Raw genomic sequence first — 25,506 nt, forward strand, 5'->3', positions numbered from 1 at the left:
TAGTGGGGAGAAGGTCAGAGTAACTGTTTTAGAGCTTCTATTGTTTTCTCAAACGCCTTCCACTTAAAATAGTCAATATCCAAGGTGCCATATTTTGAGGAATCAAGTCCCCGACCCCATCATTAGTAAAGCATAGTTCAAATTGCCCCACTGGAAACTTTTCAAGATTTAAATAGCTGTTTCTTGAAAAATAAAAAAGAATTTAAAGGTCAAGTTAGTTTGATAAATTCAAGATTAAATAAAGTTAAAAATTTAAATGTATGCTTTAATTTTTCCTTGCAATATTTCTCAAAACTCTTGATGTGTGGATGTGCATTGGGAACCTCCCAAGTGTGAATCCAGTGTGCAGCATTTCCTAATCACATGTGCCCATAGAATTCCTTCTTTTTTTCACGCCCTGTAGAACAAAATGTAGAGTTTGATTTCATGGTTGAGAATAGAGAAAGACATTACTGTCATCATGGATTCATTGCCTACATTTGGATCAGCATGTTAAGTTTCCTCATCTGCAAAATGGGGATAATACTTGTTTCATATTGCTGTTGGCAAATCAGAAAAGGTTTATAAAATGCTTAGGTGTTCTCGGTAGATCTTTGCAATTACAACTATTAACAACAATATATCTGGGATCTGACTATTTATCTTCAGAACCTCAGTGCTTTGCAGAGTCCTGAATCTGCTGAGTTGAGTTCAGACTGTTACACATGGCTCAGCTTCAGCTCCCTCCCAATGGCTTCCCTCCTATCTGTATCCTTTGTCCTTTAACAATATTGGAGTCAATCTTAGATGAGTCCCATTGTGGTCATGGTCCTGTTGCTTACTATCTTCTTGTAAAGAACAAAAATAAGATAAAAGAAGAAATGAGGTTGGAACTAAATAATTTCCAGAGTTCATGTTCTCTAAAATTTTAAGGGGTGGGATTTTCCTGGTGGTTCAGGGGTTAGGTCTCGGTGCTTTCACTGCTGTGGTCCCATGTTCAGTTCCTGGTCGGGGAACTAATATCCCACAAGCTTCATGGTGCAGCCAAAAATAAAATAAAAAATAAAATTCTAGGGGAGACCAAAAGTAATTCTCAAGCTGTATCAGGTAGCGTTTTATTGCTCTTTTGACCGGGTTGATGAGCACAAATGTCTATATACCTTTATTTTTTTCAGTTAGGAAGTCCACCGTAAACTAGATTGCCATCAACATTCTTGATATAAAGGAATTTGATTTTGGTTAATCTTTTAGCAGATAATATGTCAGTTTTGCATATTACTATACAGCACTATCAACGAGAATTTCTGTCTAGAAGTCATTTCATGCATCTGTTCCCTGACCTATTTACAGTAAGTGCAGCTGTGGGGTGGTTCTCTATGGAGGATTCAGAAACACTGCCATTTTCGAAATAAACCAGATGTTTTCCGTTTCAAAGAAAAAGATCACACCTAGTGAAGTATTTGTTTACAAGCTTCACAATAATACCAGAGAAAAGTCTCAAGGGACAAGGATCACAGAAATCAGCTGAACACCACACTTTGTCAATTTCCTGCGAAGTTACAAAAGAAACACACCAAAGCAGACTCCGTGCTGGCTGTGAGGATTTGTAGATTAAGGGTGCAGTGACCAACAGATTACAGTGAGAGTTATTGTCTGAAGAGAGACTGCCACTTTATTTGGTTTCTGCCCATTTTCCCAATACACGTCCTGGGATACACATCCGAAGGAGTGGTTTTTAAAACATGTCTTAAAATGAGTGTTTATGGAAACTTCAGGAATACTTTGGGAGTAGATTTCCTCCAAACAAAAACAAAACCAACACATTTTAAAAACCGAAAGTGAAAATAGGTATAACTTGTTAGTGACTAATCATTGGAGAACCGGGTTTGGTATTCGACCAGTGACTAGACTGAAGCAAAATCATCCTTCGGTAGTTTTCTTCTTCTTTTATTCTCTCTTTCTTTTTTTAAAAGGAAGCAAACTGTTGATCCGCGGGCCATCCATTTGAAAAAGGCTGAAGGCGCTTCCGGACGAGGGAGCCCGAGACAGGCCCGGAGGGTTCCAGCGACTACCCGCGCCGCCAGCGAGGTTTCCGGGAACCTGGGCGCTGCGCTCGGCCGGCCGAGGCGCGTGAGTGGGCGACCCCTTCCCGCGCTGCCATTCCTGCTCCTAGTGGGCCCGGCTGGAGAGGCCGTGAGTGGCGACCCGGTGGGCTCCGCGGGGCCGGGGACCTCCGGGGGGTGGGCGGGGGGGTTGAGGGTTGCTGGGAACGCCTGGCGGAGAGTGGGGTGTCGTTGGCTCTGCGACCCCATTCCCTGCGCCGCCCTCCTGCGCTGCCCGCTGCCGAGGTCGTGGGGACCACCTAGCCGCCGAGAGGGCGCGGCTGCCCCCTGCCCACGGGGCTTTCTGCCTGCAGCCCCGGCCTCTGACCCCGTCTCCTTTGCTTTGCTTCATTTAGGAAATTGAAACTTAAAATGGTTTGTGTTTCCCCACTGTTGCTGTAGTGTCTCTGGAGAAAGTTCTTAGGAAAACAGATTCCTTAGGGAGATTTAGTCTCCTGGCAGGCGCAGGGTTTGGCAGTCGTGCCTGATTTTTCAGAACATACAGGGATTTTATTTAAAGAGACATCCAAAACAGAGTGTGGTGTTTCCCGATCTATGCGACACGCAAAAGTTAAAAAACAACAGGAAGCAGTCCTGTCTGTGCATCTCCACCTCCTTTCCCCCTTCCTTTGCCTCATTTCCTTTGTTTTTGCTGCCAGGCATGCGTATGGGAAGATTTGCCTTAGGGAAGTAGGTGGTGAACAGGTGGAGGTGATTTGTACTGTTTTTTTTCATTTGCTGCGATAATAAATTACCATGGACTCAGTAAAACATTAAAAGCTACAAATTTATCTTAAAATTATGTATGGGGGATTTCCCTGGCCGTCCAGTGGTTAGACTTTGTGTTTCCATTGCAGAGGCCGTGGGTTTGATCCCTGGTGGAGGAACTAAGATCCTACATGCCCTGCAACCTGGCCAGATTACCACACACACACACAAAATTCAGTATGAGTCTGGGTGGCCGTCACTAGGTTACAATCAAGGTGTTAGATGCTCTGCCTGCCTTTCTGGAGGTTAATGATGTGAACCTGTTTTCTCGTCTTTTCTGCTTCTATAGATTGCTCATCTCCTTTGGCTCAGGTGTGGTGCCCTATCTCCATCCTCAAAACCAGCAGCATTGCATCCCTCTGACTATTCTTCCCTTGTCACATCTCACTCTGATTCTGCCCTTCTGCCTTCCTCTTTCACTTTGAAGAAGGACCCTGATGATTACATTGTTCCCCACCAATAATCCTGGAAGAGCTTTATATTTTAAAGTCAGCTGTAAATTAGCAACCTTAATTCAGTCTATAACCTTAGATCTCCTTTGCAGCATAACCCAACATTTGCATAGATTATGGGGGTTAGGATGTGGACCTCTTTAAAAGGGCCATTATTTTGCCTACCTTTTGAGTGTATAAAAGGAAAGCTATTACTATACATGGCATTCATCAAGGAGGGAAAGTATCCAGATACTAGATATGCTGCAACAAGTTCTGAGAATATTATGTAGTAGACCATTTATATGAGTTAAATGTATTATTGAGAGCTTTTATTACAAGCATTTAAGAATAGACTTAAAAAAGCAGTTAAAGAACTTTGCAGTTTCTGCTTTCTGGAAATGTGATGAGAACATTTCATAGAACATTGCATGCCCCAGGTGTCCGGGGCTGAGCAAATACCTGAATCAAGATACCAGGCAGTCCTATAAACATTAACTGTTTTCAGTATGTGAACTCGTGCTCTGAATGGATACAGGGAAGAGGGAATGTAGGCCCTGGCCTCAAGGTCGTGACCATCTTGTCATGGAAAATGACAAAAGTAGCCTAGTGGGCTGCTGTCTATGGGGTCGCACAGAGTCGGACATGACTGAAGCGACCTAGCAGCAGCAGCAGACAAATAAAGCTCCCCAAAGGAGGTAATGGGGAAGAAGTAACATCATTTGGGGGAATCAGAAAAGACTTCAAGAACTTGGGGGAGGAATTTGGGATGGACATTGAAGAACAGTAGGATTTCATTAAGTGGAAATTAAGGTTGGCAGGGGAGGGAGGATGTGACATTGAGGAACATGAGGGAGAAGAGAAACCCTTAGGTTGTTCAGTGTGGTTAAGGAACTTGGTCCAGGAGTTGTCTAAATAAGACTCAGTTCAGTTCAGTTCAGTCACTCCGTACGGTCCAACTCTTTGCAACCCAATGAATCGCAGCATGCCAGGCCTCCCTGTCCATCACCCACTCCCGGAGTTCACACAAACTCATGCCCATCAAGTTGGTGATGCCATCCAGCCATCTCCTCCTCTGTTGTCCCCTTTTCCTCCTGCCCCCCAATCCCTTCCAGCATCAGAGTCTTTTCCAACGAGTCAACTCTTCACATGAGGTGGCCAACTAAGACTAGTTGGGGTTAAATTATGTAAGATCTGGGATGAATAGCATTGTAAAGACTGCAGTTGTTGATGCAATAAGAACTACTAATATGTATCTTTAAAAATTTCTTTGAACCCTTTCAAACTTACAGAAAAGTTACAAGTAACAACTTATCTTTTTCCGGAGTTATTTGAGTGCAGGTATCATGACCCATTAACCTGGAAGTCTTGAGTATTTATTTCCTGTAAAAAAAAAAAAAGGTATTCTTTACGTAACTACAATATAGTGATCAAGATCAGAAAATTAATATAGGTATATTAATGCCATCTAATCCTTTGATCTAATTTGAATTTTGCCAGTTGTCCCTATTATATAGTGTCTAACAAACAGAGCCAAGAATTATGCATGGTGTTTAGTTATGATGTATCTTTAGCCTCCTGTCTGGGACAGTTTCTCAGTCTTTACTTGGCTTTCATGTGCTTAACACTTTTGAATAGAACAGGCCAGTGTGTCTCCTGTTTCCTCATTCTTAGATTCAGCTTATGCATCTTTGGCAGGAATATCACAGAAGTCTTGCTGTGTTCTTGGTGGGCCTATCATATGTCAGATAATTTTGATGTATCTCATTATTTACTTTGACTACTTCATTATAGTGGCATCTGCCTGGCTTCTTCACTAAAATTTACTCTTTTCCACTTTGAAATTAAAAAGTGTTTTTTTGGGGAAGTATTTCTTTTGTTTGTTTGTTTTTGTTTTGCTTTAAGAAGCTTTCTTCATAGTGACCCCCAAACTGGAAACAACCAAACACCCACCACCAGGAGAATGGATAAACCAAGTGTGAACTATCCATGTAAGGAATACTACACAGCAATAAAAAGGAATAAGCTATGAATACATGCAATAACGTGAACAAATCTCCAAAACATGTTGAGTTTAAAACTACTACTACTACTACTACTACTACTAAGTCACCTCAGTCGTGTCCGACTCTGTGCGACCCCATAGACGGCAGCCCACTAGGCTCCGCCATCCCTGGGATTCTCCAGGCAAGAACACTGGAGTGGGTTGCCATTTCCTTCTCCAGTGCATGAAAGTGAAAAGTCAAAGTGAAGTCGCTCAGTCGTCTCTGACTCTAAGCCACCCCATGGACTGTAGCCCACCAGGCTCCTCTGTCCATGGGATTTTCCAGGCAAGAGTACTGGGGTGGGGTGCCATTGCCTTCTCCATTAAAACTCTAGCACATATAAAAGGATACATGCTAAATTATTCTACTTATGTGAAGTTCAGGAACAGGTTGCTCAGTGTAAGGAAACTTTAACACAATTTAAAAATATCATTTCTTGAGTACAAACCATGTCCCTAGCATTCTTTTGGTACTGTTCCAGTATCGTTCTGGATAAAGTAGGGCATACTTTCGAGAACAAAACAAAAATCACTGCCCTTGTGGTGCTTATATTCTTGAAAATCAGCTTGGTATGTTCAATGCAAAAGGGCAAGCTGAGAGTTACCCCTCCTGAAGTTGTTGATCTCCGTCAGGGCTGGTGAGTGCCAGAACTGGTGAGTCCTCAAAACACCTACGTGGTTGAGATTGCACAGGAATTTGGTTAGCAGTACTTGTATTTTAAGCTACTTAAATGGTCCTTTTTTCACAAAAATATCAATTTATCTATCTGTTTTAGTACTAAGTGGATTTAATGATTACTGTCATTTATCTCTATGCTTAATCAATTCCCAAATTTTCCCAGTAAGAACCCCCTCAAGCTGGACTCTGTTCTTGTGACATATTCTCATCATTCTTTGAGCACTTCTTGCTTTCTGGCATCATAAGACGCTTGTCTTATACTTTTCCTGTCCCAGTTCTAGAAACGGCCATTTCTCTGAATAGCCTTGGTTCCTAGTAGCTGAGAATGGTATTAGAAACCAAATTCTGGATGCTAAATGTGCTCATTGCTATTGTCTTTGTTTCCAGGCCACTTTAGCAGACAGAACTGGGAAATATCACACATATGCACACTTATACCTATATTTAAATTTCTGTATTTTCCTATCAAACCATCAGAAATCATGAGATTATACTGATATCTCCAGTTCCATTTCGTAGCATTAATTCTATTATTTTTCCCTTTCCATATTTACAATCACCTTCTCTGACAATGAAGAACCTGGCTCCTATTGTCCTCCACATATTTACTTACTTGATAAATCATGTTTATGTACCTTTAGCCACTGGGAGCTCCATGTTTGCAGCTTTTGACCACTTTCCTCCAAATCACCTTCCATACCACCCTCTACCTCTGGTAAGCACACACAAAAAATATTTCCAAACCATATATCTGATGCATGTATATGTACAGTGCTTAGTCATGTCAGACTCTTTACCACCCTTTTGACTGTAGCCCTCCAGGCTCCTCTGTGCATGGGATTTTCCAGGCAGGAAAATCCAGTCCATTGGAGTGGGCTGCCATTTCCTTCTGCAAGGGATCTTCTCAATCAGGGATCAAAAGGGTGTCTCCTGTGCCTCCTGCATTGCAGATGGATTCTTTACCTGCTGAGCCACAGGCAAAGCTGCAGTATATCTGATAAGGGGTTAATATCCAAAATATATAAAGAACTCATGAAACTCAATACTAAAATATCTAATAACTCAATTAAAAACTGGGCAAAAGGACTTAAAAAGACATTTCTCCAAAGAAGATATATGAAAGATCTGTAGGAACATGAAAAGATGCTCACCATTACTAATCACTGTTGCTGCTGCTGCTAAGTTGCCTCAGTTGTCTCTGACTCTGTGCGACCCCATAGACGGCAGCCCACCAGGCTCCCCGTCCCTGGGATTCTCCAGGCAAGAACACTGGAGTGGGTTGCCATTTCCTTCTCCAATCCATGAAAGTGAAAAGGGAAAGTGAAGTTGCTCAGTTGTGTCCGACTCTTCGCGACCCCATAGACGGCAGCCCACCAGGCTCCTCCGTCCATGGGATTTTCCAGGCAAGAGTACTGGAGTGGGGTGCCATTGCCTTCTCCTACTAACCACTAGTGCAATGTAAATTGAAATCCCAGTGAGATAACATCTTACATCTATTGGAATGGCCATCATCAAAAAGACAAGAGTTAACAAATACTGAGAGGATGTGAAGAAAAGGGAACCCTTGTGCACTCTTGATGTGAATGTAAATTGGTACATTCACTATGGAAAATAGTTATGGAGAATCCTCAAAAAATTGAAAGTAGAATTACCATATGACCCATTTTTTGGACACTGCTTGGGTTCACACTGAGTAAACTAAGCCATAATTAATTTTTTGCTAATCTTCTATTATATTTTTAAAGAGGAATACCTGTCTTTTCTGTTTGTTCTATAGGAATAGTGAGAATTTAGTCAGTTGAAATCTTGGAAGATTGTGTTACTAGACACATTATTAATATGCTTCTAAAACAGTACAAATAGTGGTGGTATTCCTTGTGTCATATTTGATGTGGGACTTCTCCATTTCGGTAAATTCATATGCAGGCAAGAGTTCTTACTCTTTTGATGCCAGTTTGATAAAGCCTATGAGCTTTTCTCAAAAAGTTTTTTAAGTAGTCTAAAACAAAATACAGAGAATTATAAAGGAAACCAATTATATTGAAATATGATTATCAGTGTTATTTAAAAAGCAAATTTTTAATTTAGTAATGTATACCAGTATACTGATACCTTCCCAGGTGGCGCTAGTGGTAAAGAACCTGCCTGCCAGTACAGGAGACCCAAGAGGCTGGGGTTCAATCCTTAGGTCATGAAGATCTCCTGGAAAAGGGCATGGTAACCCACTCCAGCTTTCTTGCCTGGAGAATCCCATGGATAGAGGAGCCTGTTGGGCTAAAGTCCATGGGGTCGCAGAATCAGACACTGAGTGACTAACACTTTGCTTCACTTTCCACTTTACCAGTATACTACAGTTTATTATAAGGCTGCATTATTATGGTCAGGAGTTTAACAGCTGTCAAAATTTTGAAGCAGGGTTAAGCACAAGCAATGTTTCAGGCTATCTGGGAGAGTTAAAATATTTTATGAAACTATGTGCCGTCCTGGTGACGTTTTAAAAATTAATTAATTGATTAATGTTTGGCTGCACTGGGTCTTCATTGCTGTGAGGGCGTTTCTCTAGGTGTGGTGAGGGAGGGCTACGCTCTGGTTGCTGCGCTTGGGCTTCTCACTGTGCTGGATTCTCTCATTGCAGAGCATGGACTCTAGGGCACAAGGGCTTCAGTAATTGAGGCACATGCCTGGTGACTTTCGTCACAGGTGCTACAAGTACCATGTGACTTGTTGCCATATTCATATTTGAAGAGAATGCCATTTCAATCAGAGATTTTTAGAAATAAACATGAATTTTGTTTCTCATGTTTAGTGTATGAACTCAGGGGAGGTTTTGTGAAAACCTCTGTTATCGTAGAGGAAAGGTGTTTGGAGATATTTTCACTCCATTACATTCTTGGAGTATAATAAGGAGAATTAAATGTTTAAATTAAAGCCTTTGGAAAAAGTCTAGAGGACTGAAATAATAGTCTTTTAAAATGGAGTGTCATGTCGTGATTGAGATGAGAACTACAAAGGAATGTTAATGCCTATTATGTTCTATTATGGTATTGAAATGCAAAGGATTTTTAGAACCTTTTAAATATTTATGGATGTGAAAGTTATTTGAAATACAGAATTTGTTTGAATATAGTTCACATGATATTAAAGACTTTGGTGGTAAGGGAAAAGATATAGCAAAGAAGAGATGTTTTATCCATAAAAGGGTAAAAGATATTTTTTCTTCTTGACTTTGTGTGTATGTACCATTTTTGAAGTATTTATTTATTTTAATTGGAGGCTAATTACTTTGCAATATTGTGGTGGTTTTTGCCATACATTGACATGAATCAGCCATGGGTATACATGTGTTCCCCATCCTGAACCCCCTCCCACCTCCCTCCCCATCTCTTCCCTCTGGGTCATCCCAGTGCACCAGCCCTGAGCACCCTGCCTCATGCATCAAATCTGGACTGGCTATTTATTTCACATATGATAATATATATGTTTCAATGCTGTTCTCTCAAATCATCCCACCCTCGCCCTCACCCACAGAGTCCAAAAGTCTGTACTTTACATCTGTGTCTCTTTTGCTGTCTCACATATAGGGTCATTGTTACCATCTTTCTAAATTCCATATATATGCGTTAATGTACTGTATTGACGTTTTTCTTTCTGACTTACTTCACTCTGTATAATAGGCTCCGGTTTCACCCACCTCATTAAAACTGATTAAAATGCATGCTTTTTAATAGCTGAGTAATATTCCACTGTGTATATGTACCACAGCTTTCTTATCCATTCGTCTGCTGAGGGACATCCAGGTTGCTTCCAAGTCCTGGCTTTTGTAAACAGTGCTGTGATGAACACTGGGGTACACATGTCTCTTTCAGTTCTGGTTTCCTCTGTGTGTATGCCCAGCGGTGGGATTGCTGGGTCATATGGCAGTTCTCTTTCCAGTTTTTAAAGGCATCTCCACACTGTTCTCCATAGTGGCTGTAGTTTGTGAAGTGTTTATTTTTTATAATAAATAGGGAGTCATGGCAGCTGATGAAGATAACAAAGAACAAGTTCTTAAGGAATGTGAGCAAGCTGAAGAAGTTATGAAAGATAAACAAAACCAGGTAAAAAGGAAAAATTACTGAGTACTATTAAAAATTGACATATCTATTGGTTTTGCAGTGAGGCATGTTTCATATGTCTTTGTCCAACATTAACTTGAATTTTGGAGAGTATTAGGGTTTTCAGTTTTTTTTTTTTTTTTTACTTCTAATATTCAAGACTGACAAGAAGAATCACATTTCTATTTTCTCTTACACAACTCACATTAACTGCTTTTTTATCCTTTCATTTCTTTGACTTGCACCTAGAAGTTAAGAACTTTGTTAACAATTATATGATCAGATCCAAGATGGAATGGAGGCTATGCTTTAAACTACCTGAGCTATATTGTGGGAAAAAAATCTGTAATTGCTCCAGACTAACATATGTCCACAATTATGGTGCAATTTAAAATTCATGTTTCGAGTCACAAATAGCTAGGAATGAGTTGGTAGAGCACTGAGCTAAGATTCAGAAGACATGGGTCTCAATCCTTGCTCTACTATAAACATTTCTGTGACTTTGGTAAGCATGAAAGGTGGTTTCCTTGTTTATATGATAGAGATAATAATCCTTGGCAGTCGTAGGAAAATCAACAGATAATGATGTATCAGTTCAGTTCAGTTCAGTCACTCAGTCGTGTCCGACTCTTTGTGACCCCATGAATTGCAGCACGCCAGGCCTCCCTGTCCATCACCAACTCCCGGAGTTCACTCAAACTTATGTCCATCAAGTCAGTGATGCCATCTAGCCATCTCATCCTCTGTCGTCCCCTTCTCCTCCTGCCCCCAATCCCTGCCAGCATCAGAGTCTTTTCCAATGAGTCAACTCTTCACATGAGGTGGCCAAAGTATTGGAGTTTCAGCTTTAGCATCAGTCCTTCCAAAGAACACCCAGGACTGATATCTTTTAGAATGGACTGGTTGGATCTTCTTGCAGTCCAAGGGACTCTAAGAGTCTTCTCCAACACCACAGTTCAAAAGCATCAATTCTTCGGTGCTCAGCTTTCTTCACAGTCCAACTCTCACATCCATACATGACCACTGGAAAAACCATAGCCTTGACTAGACAGACCTTTGTTGGCAAAGTAATGTCTCTGCTTCTGAATATGCTATCTAGGTTGGTCATAACTTTCCTTCCAAGGAGTAAGCGTCTTTTAATTTCATGGCTGAAATCACAATCTGCAATGATTTTGGAGCCCCCCAAAATAAAGTCTGACACTGTTTCCACTGTTTCCCCATCTATTTGCCATGAAGTGATGGGACCAGATGCCATGATCTTCGTTTTCTGAATGTTGAGCTTTAAGCCAACTTTTTCAATCTCCTCTTTCACTTTCATCAAGAGGCTTTTTAGTTCCTCTTCGCTTTCTGATGTATAATATTGTACAAATGTTTATTCATGTGACCATATTTATTCTGAGACTATCTAATGTCTTTCTTTGCCTTGTTCAGAGAGAGAAATTTTGCTTCTTTAACTCATTTGGAAAAATGGGGTTGGGGCTCTTTAAATTTGGACTGTTATTTTATTTTATTTTTTAGAAATCAGTTAGTGAAATCATAAAGGAAAATATTCAGTTAAAGAAGGAGATCCAAAAACTTGAAGCTGAGTTACAAGAGACCACCAGGACCTCTCAGGTACCCCTTTAATTATTTTTGTATCTCATTTTAACAGATGCTATTTTTTTTTCAGAAAAAGAAATTTAATGATACAGAAGTCATTTCTAAAACATTATGATCATTCATGTCACCACTGTTTTCCAAACTGAAAACAATCAACTCTCCCTCCATAGTAGAATGAATTTATAAATTGGGGTGTATTCACATAATGGAATACTGCACAGCAATGAAAATGAACAGGCAATAACTATATACAATAATATGGATGAATTTCATAGACACAGTGTTGAACCAAAAGAGGGAAAAGAGGGCGTACCATATACTTTGACTTAAGTAGAGCACAAAAGCACAGTGTTAGAAGTTAGTATGGTGCTTACTGTTAGAGGCAGGTAGAAACTGGAAGGGAACCCCAGAGAGCTTCTGAGTTGTTGGTCTTGTTCTGATGATTGATCTGGGTGCTGGTCATAGGTGCATGATCCCTCCATAAAATTTCATCTTGCTATATATTTATGCTGGGATTCCCTGGTGGCTCAGATGGTAAAGAGTCTGTCCGCAATGCGGGAGACCTGAGTTCAGTCCCTGGGTCTGCAAGATCCTCTGGAGAAGGAAATGGCAACCTATTTCAGTATTCTTGCCTGGAGAATCCCACGGACGGAGGAGTCTGGCGGGCTACAGCCCATAGGGTCGCGAAGAGTCAGACACGACTGAGCGACTTCATGTATTCACTCACTCACTCACACATTTATGCTAATGCATGTTTTAATATTCATTATACATTAATACAACACACACAGCCTCCCAGTGATGGTCATTATCAATCACTTTTGGATCAAATTCTTGGTCTTCTCGCTAAATTTTTTCATTGCTCTCCTCATCCAAGTAATAATTTAAGTGCGTTTCACAGTTTAAAAAAAAAATTGGAAGAGTATCTTCACCATTTAAATTCTATCTTAATTTTTCCTTTGTTTGAATTAGACAGCTCTCACTCCTTTTTTCTTCATAAAAACCCAGATTGTTAAAACACTTACTTTAAAGCATTATCACTTTTTATCTCTGAAGTTGGGGGTAGAATGTTAAATATCAAAAGTGAGGTTTCTTGTGTTTGTGAGGTTTAGAGAAGTCTCTGTTAAGATCCTGCATAATTTTTAGACCGGAGCTAGAATCACTTAATTCTACAACCCAAATGGGCCTTGGGAATCCAGCCAGCTCAGTTGATCTGCTTCATAGAGGACTGAAAACTGGGCTCTAGGGACCATGAGTGCATTGCTCCCTGCCATGGTGCACTCAGGACTAGAAGCAGGCATTCCCACTCTCAATGGGGAAAGCTCTTGACACTTCTGGGTATACTGGATGTTTCTCTGTTATTGGGAAACACTGCCTTTTCACACTGCATATTTTTTGAAATCAGGCTTATGGTAATCAGAAATTCTACCAAAGTGACATGTCAAATTGTAGAATAAATGTCAGATTAGACCAAATGACTCATTGGCTGTTTCTAATCTCTTCATGATAACACTTTTTCTTGCAACATGTAAAATAACCATGAGCAATAGAGATGAAAACACCTGACTCATTTGTGCATTTCTGTGTGACTGTACTGTCTGTTCGGGGCTTCCTTGGCAGCTCAGTAGTAAAGAATCTGCCTACCAATACAGGAGACATGGATTTGGTCCCTGGCTTGGGAAGATCCCCTGGAGAAGGAAATGGCAACCTTCTCCAGTATTCTTGCTTGGGAAATCCCATGGACAGAGGAGTCTGGCAGGCTATAGTCCAAGGGGTTACAAAAAGAGTCAGACATCACTTGGAGGCTAAACAACAAAGACCTGTTCATCCTAGTGATTTTCAGCACCAAAGTATAACCACTTAACTTTATCCTCCAGATTTTTTTTTTTTTTAACAAATCTTGCTAGTGGTGTCCCTTCACATTTTTATAAACCTAAGTTGTGGGAATGGTTAAAAGTTGGTGGACAGGTGTTGAGGAAGGGGGAATTTAAATTTGATAAATTTTAAGTCACTGAACTGAATTTAGGAGTTTCTCTTTGGATGACATTACCTGAGTTTGCTGTCAAAATAGCTGCAGTATGCACCCACATCTATTTCATACCTCTTTGCAATGAGACCAAAGATACTGTGCAATGATTCCTTTGTGAAACAGCCTATTATTGGCATAGTTGTTTAGAAGATACTTTTCTGTAGGAATGATGTAGGCTTAAGAACCAAACAACACACAGTATTGACCAGTTTAAACACTGATTGATTAGAAAAAGTTAGAGACTATATACTTACAATTTCATCTGTGAAATAATATTAAAGGATCAGCATTTGACTAGATTACTGAGTATTTTTCTGGGAAGAAGCAGTTACTAGTGATATTAAATCAGCGTTCTGTGGTGTTCTGAAGTCAGTAGAGAATGAATTATTGGATGATGAGATCACATTATCATTGGAAGGACTTAAGTTACTTCTTGTGTTGATTTTAATCAAACCTTTCTGTTTGAATTAGATTAATGAGGATATTCCTGAAACAAAGATAAAGTTCACATCTGTGGAGAATCCTGAGAGTGACAGCGAGTTTTCAGATATCTCCTATTCATGTCAAGTGAGCTCAAAAGTCCCTTATGAGCTGCAAAAAGGACAAGCACTTATTACCTTTGAAAAAGAAGAAGGTATGACTAATATTCAAAAACTTGACCATGTTACCTTTAGAAAGCACGGGGACTTCCAAAGAGTTTTTGTAGATATTTGGCCATTGCTTTAGAATTTTTATATCATTTCGTCTTATCCTCATAGGGGTGCCCTGAGGTAGATATGATTATTCTTGTTTTACAGACCAGAAAACAAGACTCTGAGATGTTGAGTGATTTGAACATGATCACTAGCACAGAATGTGAGTGCTCTAGAAATCAAACCCATGTTGTGATGCCCAATACCAGCATTTTTATACTACTCCTGCTACCTGCAAATGATAATACTAGTAATAATGTTTCAAAGTAGCAAAGCAGAGAGTTCTGACAGACATGATCTCATTTTATACTCACATGACTCTGTAAAAGTAATAAGATAGAGATACTGTTTACATCATTAAGAAACCAGATTCTCAGATGTTTAAGTGATTTACCTAAGTGCACAAGGCATGAGAATGAAAAGAGCTCTGGAGTCAAAGATTTGGAGTGGGACCTGATGTTTGCCATGGTGTGGAACCCTCTTGAGAACTGGGGACACCTTAATGAGAATCTGGCTTTGAATGCCAGCTTTGCCTCTTCTTTTTTTAAACAAACCAAAACAGCACTTTATTTATTGACTGCGTCGGGTCTTGGTTGCATCACTTGGGATCTTTGTTGCGGTGCGTAGGCTTAGTTGCCCCGCGGCATGTGGGATCTTAGTTCCCCAGCAGGGCGTCCAACCCATGTCCCCTGCCATTGGAGGGCAGATTCTTAACCACTGGACCACCAGAGAAGTCCCAGTATTTTTATGTATTTGTTTGACTGCACCAGGTCTTGGTTGTGGCATATGGGAGCTAGTTTCCTGACCGGAACCGACCCTGGGCTCCCTGCATTGGGAACAAAGAGCTGTAGCCACTGGACCGCCAGGGAAGTCCCCAGCTTTGCCTCTTTACAGAAGTGTAGTTTGGGTTGGGTTCTTTATAAATCTCAAGTTTTTATGGCAGACCTTGTGACAATGCCTACCTCATGGGGTTGCTTTGAATATTAAATAAGAAGTGTTGAAAAAATACTTAGCACAGTATCTGATACATAACAAACACTTAATACATGTTAGTTGTCATTATTGCTCCATGCTAGAAATTTTTCAACTAAGGAAACAAAAGCTTGCTTGCATAAGGTCGATATAGGTAACAAACAGCCGAGCTGAGAGCCAAACCCCAAGTACCCTTGTACTTTCTACTGGACCGTTATTCCGCTGAGCAGGCCAGCATCTGGGCCTCTGTTCTCAGATTTGTCAAGTGATGAGTGGGATCAGATATTCACAAGCCCTTCCAGTGCTCAGATGCTGGGAGTCTATGATTATAACTCATGTCTCCTGATGCCTGGTTAGTAACTATAGCCTGAAAATAAATAGAAAGGCATTCTGGCAGGTCACTATATGCACACACTCTTTGTCCACCCTGGCTCCACCCCTGTAGCTGCGGATGGAGGGTGAGGTCAAGAGCCCTGTTGGCCATTGGCGGCGGTCACTGGGATATAACTGAAAGATGGAAGTGAGGCTTTGGGAAGTTGGGATCCCACATAGAAATCACCTGGGGCTGCTGAGAATAAGATTCTCTTCAGAGACAGCTGTATCACTGCTTCCACCCTTGGCATGACTCTGACGTCCTGCTCCTTCGGGACTGCTTTGGGTTCCTACACAAACCAATGGGAGTTGGCTTTTGGCAGTCAGAGTCACAAGGGTTGAAATACAAGTAGTGCCTCTCAACTGCGTCAGATCACCAGATGTTGGAGGTTTGGGGGGCGAGGGAGAGGTGGGGATGGGGAGGGAAAGGTCATCATCTAAGTATTACTTATAGTTGGCCTCCTCTATTATTGTTGCCTGTTGTCATTAACAACAACAAAAACGCTATAATTCAAGTTACAGAGTCATATCATGGTACGAGGCATCTAAATTCCCACAAGACAACGCCCTGTTTTCCAGCCCTGTTTCTCTCTTTCTCTGGCTGTGGTGTGTTGTCTGGTTGTCATAAACGCATGTGAGGTTTACAAGCCCAGGACTGGGCATCTTTTGTCTTCATGACGTATTAGAATAAACAGCTCCAACATCAACAAGTAAAGTGTTACAAACTCTCATGTCACACAGTTTAAAAAAACACATACCCACATTCATTTTAAACTGACATATAGTTGCTGTTGGATTGTTAATGATTTTTGGCAAAATTATATTACTGAGCCTCTCCTATTTGCACGGATAAATTAGATTTGATAGTTTTGTGGTCAGTATACCAAGGCTATTGACTTTTTAATGAATGATCTCAAGAGCATTTTAGTAAAAGTAGAATTCTTTGTTAAATATGACCCGCCTTCCAAAAAAAAATGAAGACTCACTCTTTGATATTTAAGTCTATGTGGTCTTTAATATGTAATCTTTGGGAAAGACAGAGATAAGAACAAATATTTATTTCTATGGTGCTTGTAACATATTAAGAAGAAGTGAGAAATGATGAAAAGATTAATTGTCAGAATGACACTGACCTACAAAAGTCTTCCCAGCTTACTCAACCTGGAAGAAATTTCTGGCTGTGCTTTACTGTACTGAGGGAATTCGCTGATAATTCTGTCAACAGTGGAAAGGAGGGGTGGGGACTGTACTGAATTTCTAAAGGATCATCAGGCTTATCTCTTAAACTTGAGGACTTCTACATTGTAAGTTTATGCTGATGTATTTTGGCATTAATATCCTAGTATGGTGGCAACACCATTATCATTTAGAAATCCTAAGAAAAATGTAAAAATAATATCCCTGAAAATTAAAGAAAATTTGGAGACTTCCCTGGTGGTCCTGTGGTTAAGAACCTGCCTGCCAATGCAGGGGACGCAGCTTTGATCCCTAGTCTGGAAACTAAGATCCCCACATGCCTTGGGGCAAATAAGCCGGCGTACCGCAGCCACCGAGCCCACTCTCTAGAGCCAACCTACCACAACTAGAGCGGAAGCCCCACTCGCCGCAACTCAGCATCACCAAAAATAAACACCACCAAAAAAAACACTTTTTTAAAATAAAAAAAATTAAAGGAAAGCTCAACTACCCAGGATTATTTTTTTGTTAAGCCAAACATGTAAAAATGTATTGAAATATTGGAAATTAATACTTCCCGAATTATTTTTCAGTTGCCCAAAATGTGATCAAAATGGCACGCCATCTTGTGCAGGTACAGAGTGAAAATGTGATGCTCATGGCCAACCCAGTTCCATTAAATTCAGGAGTCAGATTCCAGGTACCATGGTGATCACAGCTTTTTAGAATGCTATTAAGCACGGATCCTTCTCATCCATATTCCTGAACATGAAACAATTTCCCAGGTTTATGTAGGAGTGTCTAAAATGAAAATCAGCGTTACTGACATTCCTGATGAACTGCCAGAAAGTCAGATGAGAGACAAGCTAGAACTGAGTTTCTCCAAGTCTCGCAACGGAGGTGGAGAAGTGGAGTGCGTGGAGTATGACAAGCAGACCCGGAGCGCCCTCATCACCTTCGTGGAAAGTGGAGGTATTCCAGCATTGAGAGAGTTAAACAGTGCTCTAGCGTTTAAATTATGCTCTGCCAGGTCTGAAAATATTTCTTTTTCTACTTCTTTTCTTTGGAATTTATTAGGCAGCATAATAACAGGGATGTTTTTAACCTTATAAAATGGGAGTGTCCTGAAAATGATTTTCCTGAATACTGTTAAGAATAAGGTTAGAAATAACAAGTCCCCCCATGTTAGTGCCTTCCTATCGCCTGCCAGGCATGGAGCTGGGTGTTTCATATATATGTCTCCTCTGATCCATAGCACAGCTCTAAATGTATGTGTATATATATATAAAACTGTCTCTTCCATCTCACTTTTTACCATTGACAAGGGCCTCTTAGATGGAGGGAATCGTTTCCAGGAAGAAAAAGGGGGAGAGCTGTTCCCTTTTTCAGTAGAAGCGGACTTTTAAAATAATCTTAGGGAGGGTAACATTATTATCATTAAAAATAAAAGGTTCTCCAGCTGCTTCTGTTAATATGTTCAAGTGACTTTCTTTTTTTATTAATTTATTTTTAGTTGGAGGATAATTGCTTTATAATATTGTGATGGCTTCTGCCATACAACAGTGTGAATCAGCCATAAGTATACATATGTCCCCTCCCATTTGAACCTCCCATCAATCCCCTACCCCATCCTCGCCAGGCTGTCACAGAGCACCACGCTGAGCTCCCTGGGTTAAACAGCGGCTTCCCACTAGCTATCTGTTTTACATATCTGTTTTATTTTCAGGGCTGCTGTCTCAATTCCTCCCACCCTCTCCTTCCCCCACTGTGTCCAAAGTCAAATAATTTTCAATAAATAAATGTCTCTTGCTCTGGTTAGTTCTTAGGGCTTCTCCTGAGTTTATTACATATGATAGAAATCCAACCATACAATTGAAAGCCATTGCCTGATTAGATTTTTTCATAATAAAAAAATACATGCTTTTTAAAGAAAATTGAAATAGTAAAGAATATTAATTTAATAAAAATTGAGACATTTCCTTAAATTTCCAAACTCCCTTTGTCCTGTTATGTGGTTATGGTTAGGTGAATGTTTTTCAAAATCTCTCTGGAATTGGTAGGTAACATGGTAATTCTATATGGAATGTTTGAGAAACTGCCATACTGCTTTCCCCAGTGGCTGCACCACTGTATTCCTACTAGCAGTGTATCAGGGCACCAATTCCTCCACGTTCTCGCCAGCAAGGGTCTGCACTCTTAATTGCTGTACCGCATTGCTGATTCAAGGTGGACTGGTGAGAGGAGGAACGAAGGGATCAGATATTCTTAAGAACTGTTTCTGTTAAACCTTATGCAATCTTGACACATTAGCTGTTTCCCCTCTAGGAGAAAAATGCTTCTAAAAATAATTCTGATTATTTTTTATGTTGGAGAAAACTGATGAATTCTTTTTTTTTATTTGCGTTCATGTTTTCTGGATGACATTCAGCACCCTTCCACCTTTGATTAACATCATTACAGAGGTTTATTGAATGTCATGTATCAGTTACAGTAATTTTGTATATATCATAGTAATGTAGTAATTTTCTATAAATCTCTCACATGAAGATAGAGAGAGAGTATTCTAATCATATTTTTCATGTATACTTCTTGAAAGATTGGGAAATACTGGGTTTTGTTAGGGTGGCTGGGTTACTCTTTGCAGATGGTTATCCCATTTTATGTAGCTCAAGGTGGGTCTATCTGAGGCCTTTGTAGCACATTGTCCATTGACTGACTAATAGTTTAAGACAGATGGAGCTGAGTCTGTTTATCATTTGGTCTTATGTTTTTCAAAACTATGTACTGTGAATTGTTTAAAAGCGACTTTCAGTTCAGCTTAGTTGCTCAGTCGTGTCCGACTCTTTGTGACCCCATGAGTCGCAGCATGCCAGGCCTCCCTGTCCATCACCAACTCCCGGAGTTCACCCAAACTCATGTCCATCGAGTCGGTGATGCCATCCAGCCATCTCATCCTCTGCTGTCCCATTCTCCTCCTGCCAGAGTTTCTTAAAAATTAATCACTCAAGTCACTGTTTACTTTGACATTCTATTTGAAGGAAGTTTTATCTTTGGTTAAAAATGTTTATGATAAGGAAGAAAATGTCTATAATAAAGAAGAAAATAATTTTTTAAAATTTATTTTTAGTTGCTGACAGGATTTTGAAAATGAAAGACTATCCTCTTTATATAAATCAAAACTGCTATAGAGTTACGGTTTCTCCATACACAGAAACACACTTGAAAAAGTTTCAGGTAAAGTCATCTCTTTTCTTTCATTTTGGAAGCTAATTGCTTGACTCCCCACCCCCAGAAAAATAAAAAGTTATGATTCTGTTTTCATTTGAATCTTATTAATGAGGAATATCAAAATAGTCTCTTCATATCTGCTTGGTACAGAATGAATTTTTCTATTTTAAGAATACTTTTTAATGTAAAACTGTACCTTATTTAATTGACTGTGGCACAATATTTTTATATGTGGAGACATAACTACATTTTTCTCATATATCTACTATCATTGAGCATTAAAAATGGTTTTCCCTTCTTATTTTTTCTGAATTCATTATCTTTACTCCAAACCTGCTGCTTTTTTCTGTTCCTAAAAGAAAGATCATCTTTTCTGTTCCTAAAAGGTCATCATGATCTACCTAGTCTACCATCCTGAAAACTAGAACTCAAGCCTAACTCTTGGTTTAGCTTCACCTCCAACATCCATTTAATCACTCAATTTTTTCACTTCCACTTCTCACTACTTCTCTAACTGATCTCTCTGTCCATAGAGTTGCCTTCCTTTCCTCCACTTGTCACAATTCTGCTAGAGTTATCTTTCTGAAACTCATGTCTAACTCTGATATTCTCTTCCTTGAAAAATCTTCCTGAGGCCCCTTGTCTCTCTTAGGATAATGTCCAAAATATTGAGCAGAGCTTATAAAATGTAAAGTTTTACAATTCAGAGTTCTTAGAAAATTGCTGTTTATCTTTTATTTTTCTATTTTCCTCCTTAGGTATTTTCAGGAGTATCTAAGAGGACAGTGCTTCTGACAGGATTGAAAGACCTTCAGATGACAGATGAAGAAACTGTAGAGGATTTCATTAGCATTCACTTTCAGCGGGAGAAGAATGGAGGTGGAGAAGTCGAGGTGGTCAAATGTTCCCTCGGGCAACCTCACACAGCATACTTTGAAGAATAGGCTCATGGAATCCTATGAAAGTTGGAGCTTCTGAACCCAACTTCCTGTCAGTGCTTGACAAAAATGATTGTCCCTTTCCTTAAAAAAAAATGAAACATGTAATTCTTTAGTATTCGTTTGTCCTTAGATACAAAATATATTTCTGTGATTTTAAATTCTTTGTTTCCAACTGTGCTGCATGTTTACAAATGCAGTAACTGTATTAAAACAGTTTTGTTCATAAATTTTGTGGCTGGATGCCGTGTCTGTTGAAAAGAACCGCAAGTCATCCAGTTGTCCGCCTGCCGTGTGGGCTCCTTCGGTCATAGTCTCGTGGGCTCCAGTCTGTTTTGGCTCTAGGTCCACCAACATGCAGACTTGACTCTTAACATTTCCCCAGAGAAATGTTGCATTTAGCAGTTTGTAATTTCTGTAGACTTTACTGACTTCTCAAGGAACTTCAAGAGCAATGCTTTTCCACTTGGCCCAGCATTTCATCCCACAGCCCCAAAGTCTTTCTCAGAGCTGAGTGTGGTCTTTCTCTTGAACTTTCACCCAGAATGCCAAGTGTCCCCTGATTCCTTTCAAGACATCTCCCCTCCAAATTGAACTTGTAAACACTGGAATGTTCTTTTACACTTATAATGTAAGGAGTCAGTTTAACGGATTGAAAAACCTTGGAATAAAGAGATTAAGTGTAAAGCTAGTGACTCATCATACATCTTGGGAGATGCTGGGAGTGAATGTCTGCACCATACCTACCGGTTAGGGGCTTAAAATTTAGCTGGAGAGAGACTGAGTTTATTACCATCACGCTGTTTTTAATCTGCAGAAATTAAATGGGAAAATTCAAGGTTCCTATTGAAGAAGGTAAAATTCGCTTTGGTAAAGAATATTTGGACAGTTTTAATCCTAATGTTTCGTGAAGAGCCAACAGCAGAATTAAATTCATATTAAAATGATGGCAGAAATGACATGCTTTTCGAAAAGATTATAAACCTATCCAATGCTGCCTGCCATCTAAAATAAAGGGAAAACTAAAGAAAAAAAAATATTGGTTTTGCTTCTGATATTTTATTTTTAGGTTTTAAAGTTGTTATTGTGTGTGTGCTCAGTCATGTTTGACTTTTTTGTGACCCTATGAACTGTAGTCTGCCGGGCTCCTCTGACCATGGAATTTTCCAGGCAAGAATACTGCAGTGGGCTGCCATTTCCTCCACCAGGGGATCTTCCCAAGGATCGAACCAGCGTCTCCTGCATTGCTGGTGGATCCCTTACCGCTGAGCCACTGGGGAAAGCCTTAAAGGTGTTATAGTAGCATCAGAAATATTCATTACTCTCATATTTCTCTTTGGAATAAGAAATGGTACCTAAAAACTGGGCAGTTTATGATAAATCTTTATGTTCACCATTTTAGGGGAAAAAAGATTTCTCATTTTGTCAGTTGTTCTTTGGAAATAGTAAGATTAGTTCAAACTTCCCAAAATATTAAGAAGAAGAATTTAAAGAACCTCATTTAATTTTGATTGACACAGTGTCATAGCACAGAGGGGGTCATTTTGAATCTATAGCAGACTGCCAATCAGAAATAATTTTTTCCTAACATTTATAATAAAGTTGGACACTGTCACTTTTGTTCCTCTGGGGGCCTTCTTCAGGCAGTACAATGGATAATTTCATTTCATTTTGAATTGTCACAATGGTTTTGATATGTTACTTATTCTAGAAACTTATACTTTTCCTTTGGGTTCTTTCACCATTTCACCTAGTGTGATCTGACAAACTCAGAAATCAAGCATTGATGTTCCTGCTTATTTCCAGAGTTTTAGAGATTTTACAAGAGGAAGGTTTTCTTTAAAAATTTACCAAAAAATACTGTATTGACTATTTAATATATTGCATATAATGTTAAGAACCCTTCAATTGTGCATCCAGGGTGAGCTAGCACCACTTATTAATGTGTGAAAAGATTTTGTCAGTATATGTCAGGAAAAGACAGATAAGTGAAGTTACATGTACATTTTGCTGTTTGTAGACTTATCAGTCAGGAGAGGCTAGGTCACACTCAGATAACACAACCTTCCAAGCCTTAGAGACCTAGCAGAATAAAAGTATAATTCTCACTAGGCTAAATATCCAGCAGAGATTGGTAAGGGACTCTGTCCTGATCACTTCAGGCCCCATCTTGAGGCATGCTTCCAGAATCATCAAGGTGGGGAAACCGAAGTCTGGAAAGTCTTGCACCGGAAATTAAATGCTGTGACTGGAAAGTGACCCGTGTTATTTCCTCTCATATCTCACTGACCAGGAAGTCACATGGCCTCACTGAAACATAAGGGGACTTGAAAATTCTGTCTTATAAAAATGAGAAGAACCGGATATAGCTGAGCCCAGAATACTAATAAGGGTAGTCTGTGCTGTCCTACTGGTTATCAATATTTGGATCACTCCTCTTCACGCACAAAATACACTCACCCCATCTCCAACGTAAAAAAGCCTCAAATTTCACCCAATCATAACATCAAACTCAAGGTGCAAAAACTCTTGATGATATGTGGAAATTTCTATATCAAGTCTGAGAGACCCCCTCCCACAGACAGTAGTAGGACCAGAATATGATAACTGCTCTCTTGCATTTGGAAAAGGAAAGAATGGGAGGCACAAAGCCATCATTGGGCCAGAGCCATTGTGAAATCCTATGGAGTTTTTGATGCGACTGCGACTCCCTGGAAATTTGTCTTTTGCTCGTTGTTCTCATAGGTCCTGGACCTTCTTCTTTTTCCATTATTCTCCTGGGCCATATCTAGAATGGACATTCATAATATATTTTTCTTGGAGGCTGAAAAGCTTCCTCACTTGGTACACTTTCTATAATAAGTGTTTGGGACCAAGTTTTTAAAGTTTTGAACAGGCATAGTTTCTTTACCTGGGCCAGTGGCTGGTTAGCTGGTATATTTTAAAAACTTAATAGGCTTTCTCTCTACTAAAATAGACTAAAGTCTGGTCAGTTTACATATGCTAATAGCCATACCTTTGGTTTTGTTTTCCTAGATTTCTGGTTTTAGCTGTGCTCAATTGTGTCTGACTCTTTGACACCTGCTCTGTCCATGGGGATTCTCCAGGCAAGAATATTGGAGTGGGTTGCCATGCCCTCCTCCAGGGATCTTCCCAACCCAGGGATTGGAACTCAGGTCTCCCTCATTGCAGGCAGATTCTCTACTGTCTGAGCCACCAGGGAAGGCCAAGAATACTGGAGTGTATAGCCTATACACTCCTTCTAGAAGGAAGCCTATTCCCTTCCTCAGGGCAACTTTCTGACCCAGGAAGTGAAACAGGGTCTCCTGCATTGCAGGCCGATTCTTTACCAGCTGAGCTACAAAGGACGCCCTCTCTTTTTAGAGTAGCTATAATTCTCTGCTTTTTTGGCTCCCTTCTCCTCTCCCTGTCTTCACTTGATTTGAGTCTATCAGGCCACTTATAGTTTATTTTCCCTGAATTAGTTTGTTTAATTGAAAGTGTTTATTGAATTCCGCAGCCTTAATTGCCATTTTTACTCTGAGGGACCTTAACTTGTTCAGATTTAAACCTTGATTTGATCACTGATTTTATCCTTGCAGAAGATCTAATCAGCCTTTTTTACTCAAAGGTCTTTTCAGTTTTATCATTTAAGAATGAAAAGGATTTTATGTCCAACTCTGCAAGTTCCCATAGTTTTGGATTTTACTCCCCATTTTTCTGGCTTTCAAATTGGCCAACTCTTTGTTAAGCTCATTTCTTTCTTGTACTATTTTGTTAAACTCACTGAGACATATGCTACTAATTCTGGTTTTCACACTGTCTTAAAAAAAAACAAAACTGCAAGCTAATAGGTACATTATCTGTCTTCCAGGCTATCATGTGTGATGGTTTTACCACATGTTTTCCCACTACATAAAATGGACTACCATCCTAATCTCTATTTTCTAATCATCTGCCGCTTGGACTCTGAGCCAAAGCCAAGTGTTTCAGATTGTGTTGTGGATTGTCTGTTTCCTTTGTTTTTTCCCGTACAAGATCCTTTGGAGGAGGAAATGTCAACCCAATCCAATATTCTTGCCTGGAAAATCCCACGGACAGAGAAGCCTGTTGGGCTACAGTCCATGCGGCTGCAAAGAGTAGGACACGACTGAATAATTGAGCGTGTGCGTGTGTGCGCACACACACACACACATACAGCAATACTCCAGAATGCCAGTTTCTGTATTAATTGTGTTAGAATATGTGATGTTAATGTGATAAATTATCTCTAAGTCTTAGAGACCTAAAACAACAAAAGTTCACTTACTGTTCATGCTACATGTCCATGATGGGTCAACAGGAGGAATGCCCGTGGGAGACACTCAGTGACCACCAGCTTTATTGCTGGATGCAATGCCAGA

At 39.9% G+C, this 25,506-nt stretch overlaps 1 protein-coding gene across 6 annotated transcripts; it reads left to right on the forward strand.

The window, feature by feature from the left end:
• The first annotated feature begins 1,616 nt into the window (after positions 1–1,616).
• Positions 1,617–22,003, forward strand: NMI (N-myc and STAT interactor). 6 transcript variants are annotated; one of them, XM_068968032.1, is made up of 10 exons: positions 1,617–1,827; positions 1,953–2,109; positions 6,645–6,718; positions 10,011–10,100; positions 11,616–11,711; positions 14,197–14,359; positions 17,531–17,637; positions 17,723–17,909; positions 20,065–20,171; positions 20,924–22,003. In XM_068968032.1, the coding sequence occupies exons 3-10, from the start codon at positions 6,659–6,661 to the stop codon at positions 21,107–21,109; spliced, it is 996 nt and encodes a 331-aa protein (XP_068824133.1). In that variant the 5' UTR covers positions 1,617–1,827; positions 1,953–2,109; positions 6,645–6,658; the 3' UTR covers positions 21,110–22,003. The 6 variants fall into 6 exon arrangements, with proteins under 6 accessions (XP_068824133.1, XP_068824134.1, XP_068824132.1 ...); XM_068968033.1 differs by lacking the exons at positions 1,617–1,827; positions 1,953–2,109 and adding an exon at positions 1,863–1,909; XM_068968031.1 differs by lacking the exon at positions 1,617–1,827 and having other exon boundaries at positions 1,866–2,109.
• Positions 22,004–25,506: the final 3,503 nt, after the last annotated feature.

The sequence above is a fragment of the Capricornis sumatraensis genome, chromosome 3 (genome assembly GCF_032405125.1).
Source record: "Capricornis sumatraensis isolate serow.1 chromosome 3, serow.2, whole genome shotgun sequence".
Lineage (NCBI taxonomy): Eukaryota > Metazoa > Chordata > Mammalia > Artiodactyla > Bovidae > Capricornis > Capricornis sumatraensis.

Coding starts and splice junctions, on each gene's coding strand:
- NMI (XM_068968032.1), top strand. CDS start 6,659: ATGTTTGCAGCTTTTGACCACTTTCCTCCAAATCACCTTCCATACCAC. Junction 11,712..14,196: donor AGACCACCAGGACCTCTCAG/GTACCCCTTTAA, acceptor TGTTTGAATTAG/ATTAATGAGGATATTCCTGA. Junction 17,638..17,722: donor ATTCAGGAGTCAGATTCCAG/GTACCATGGTGA, acceptor ACAATTTCCCAG/GTTTATGTAGGAGTGTCTAA.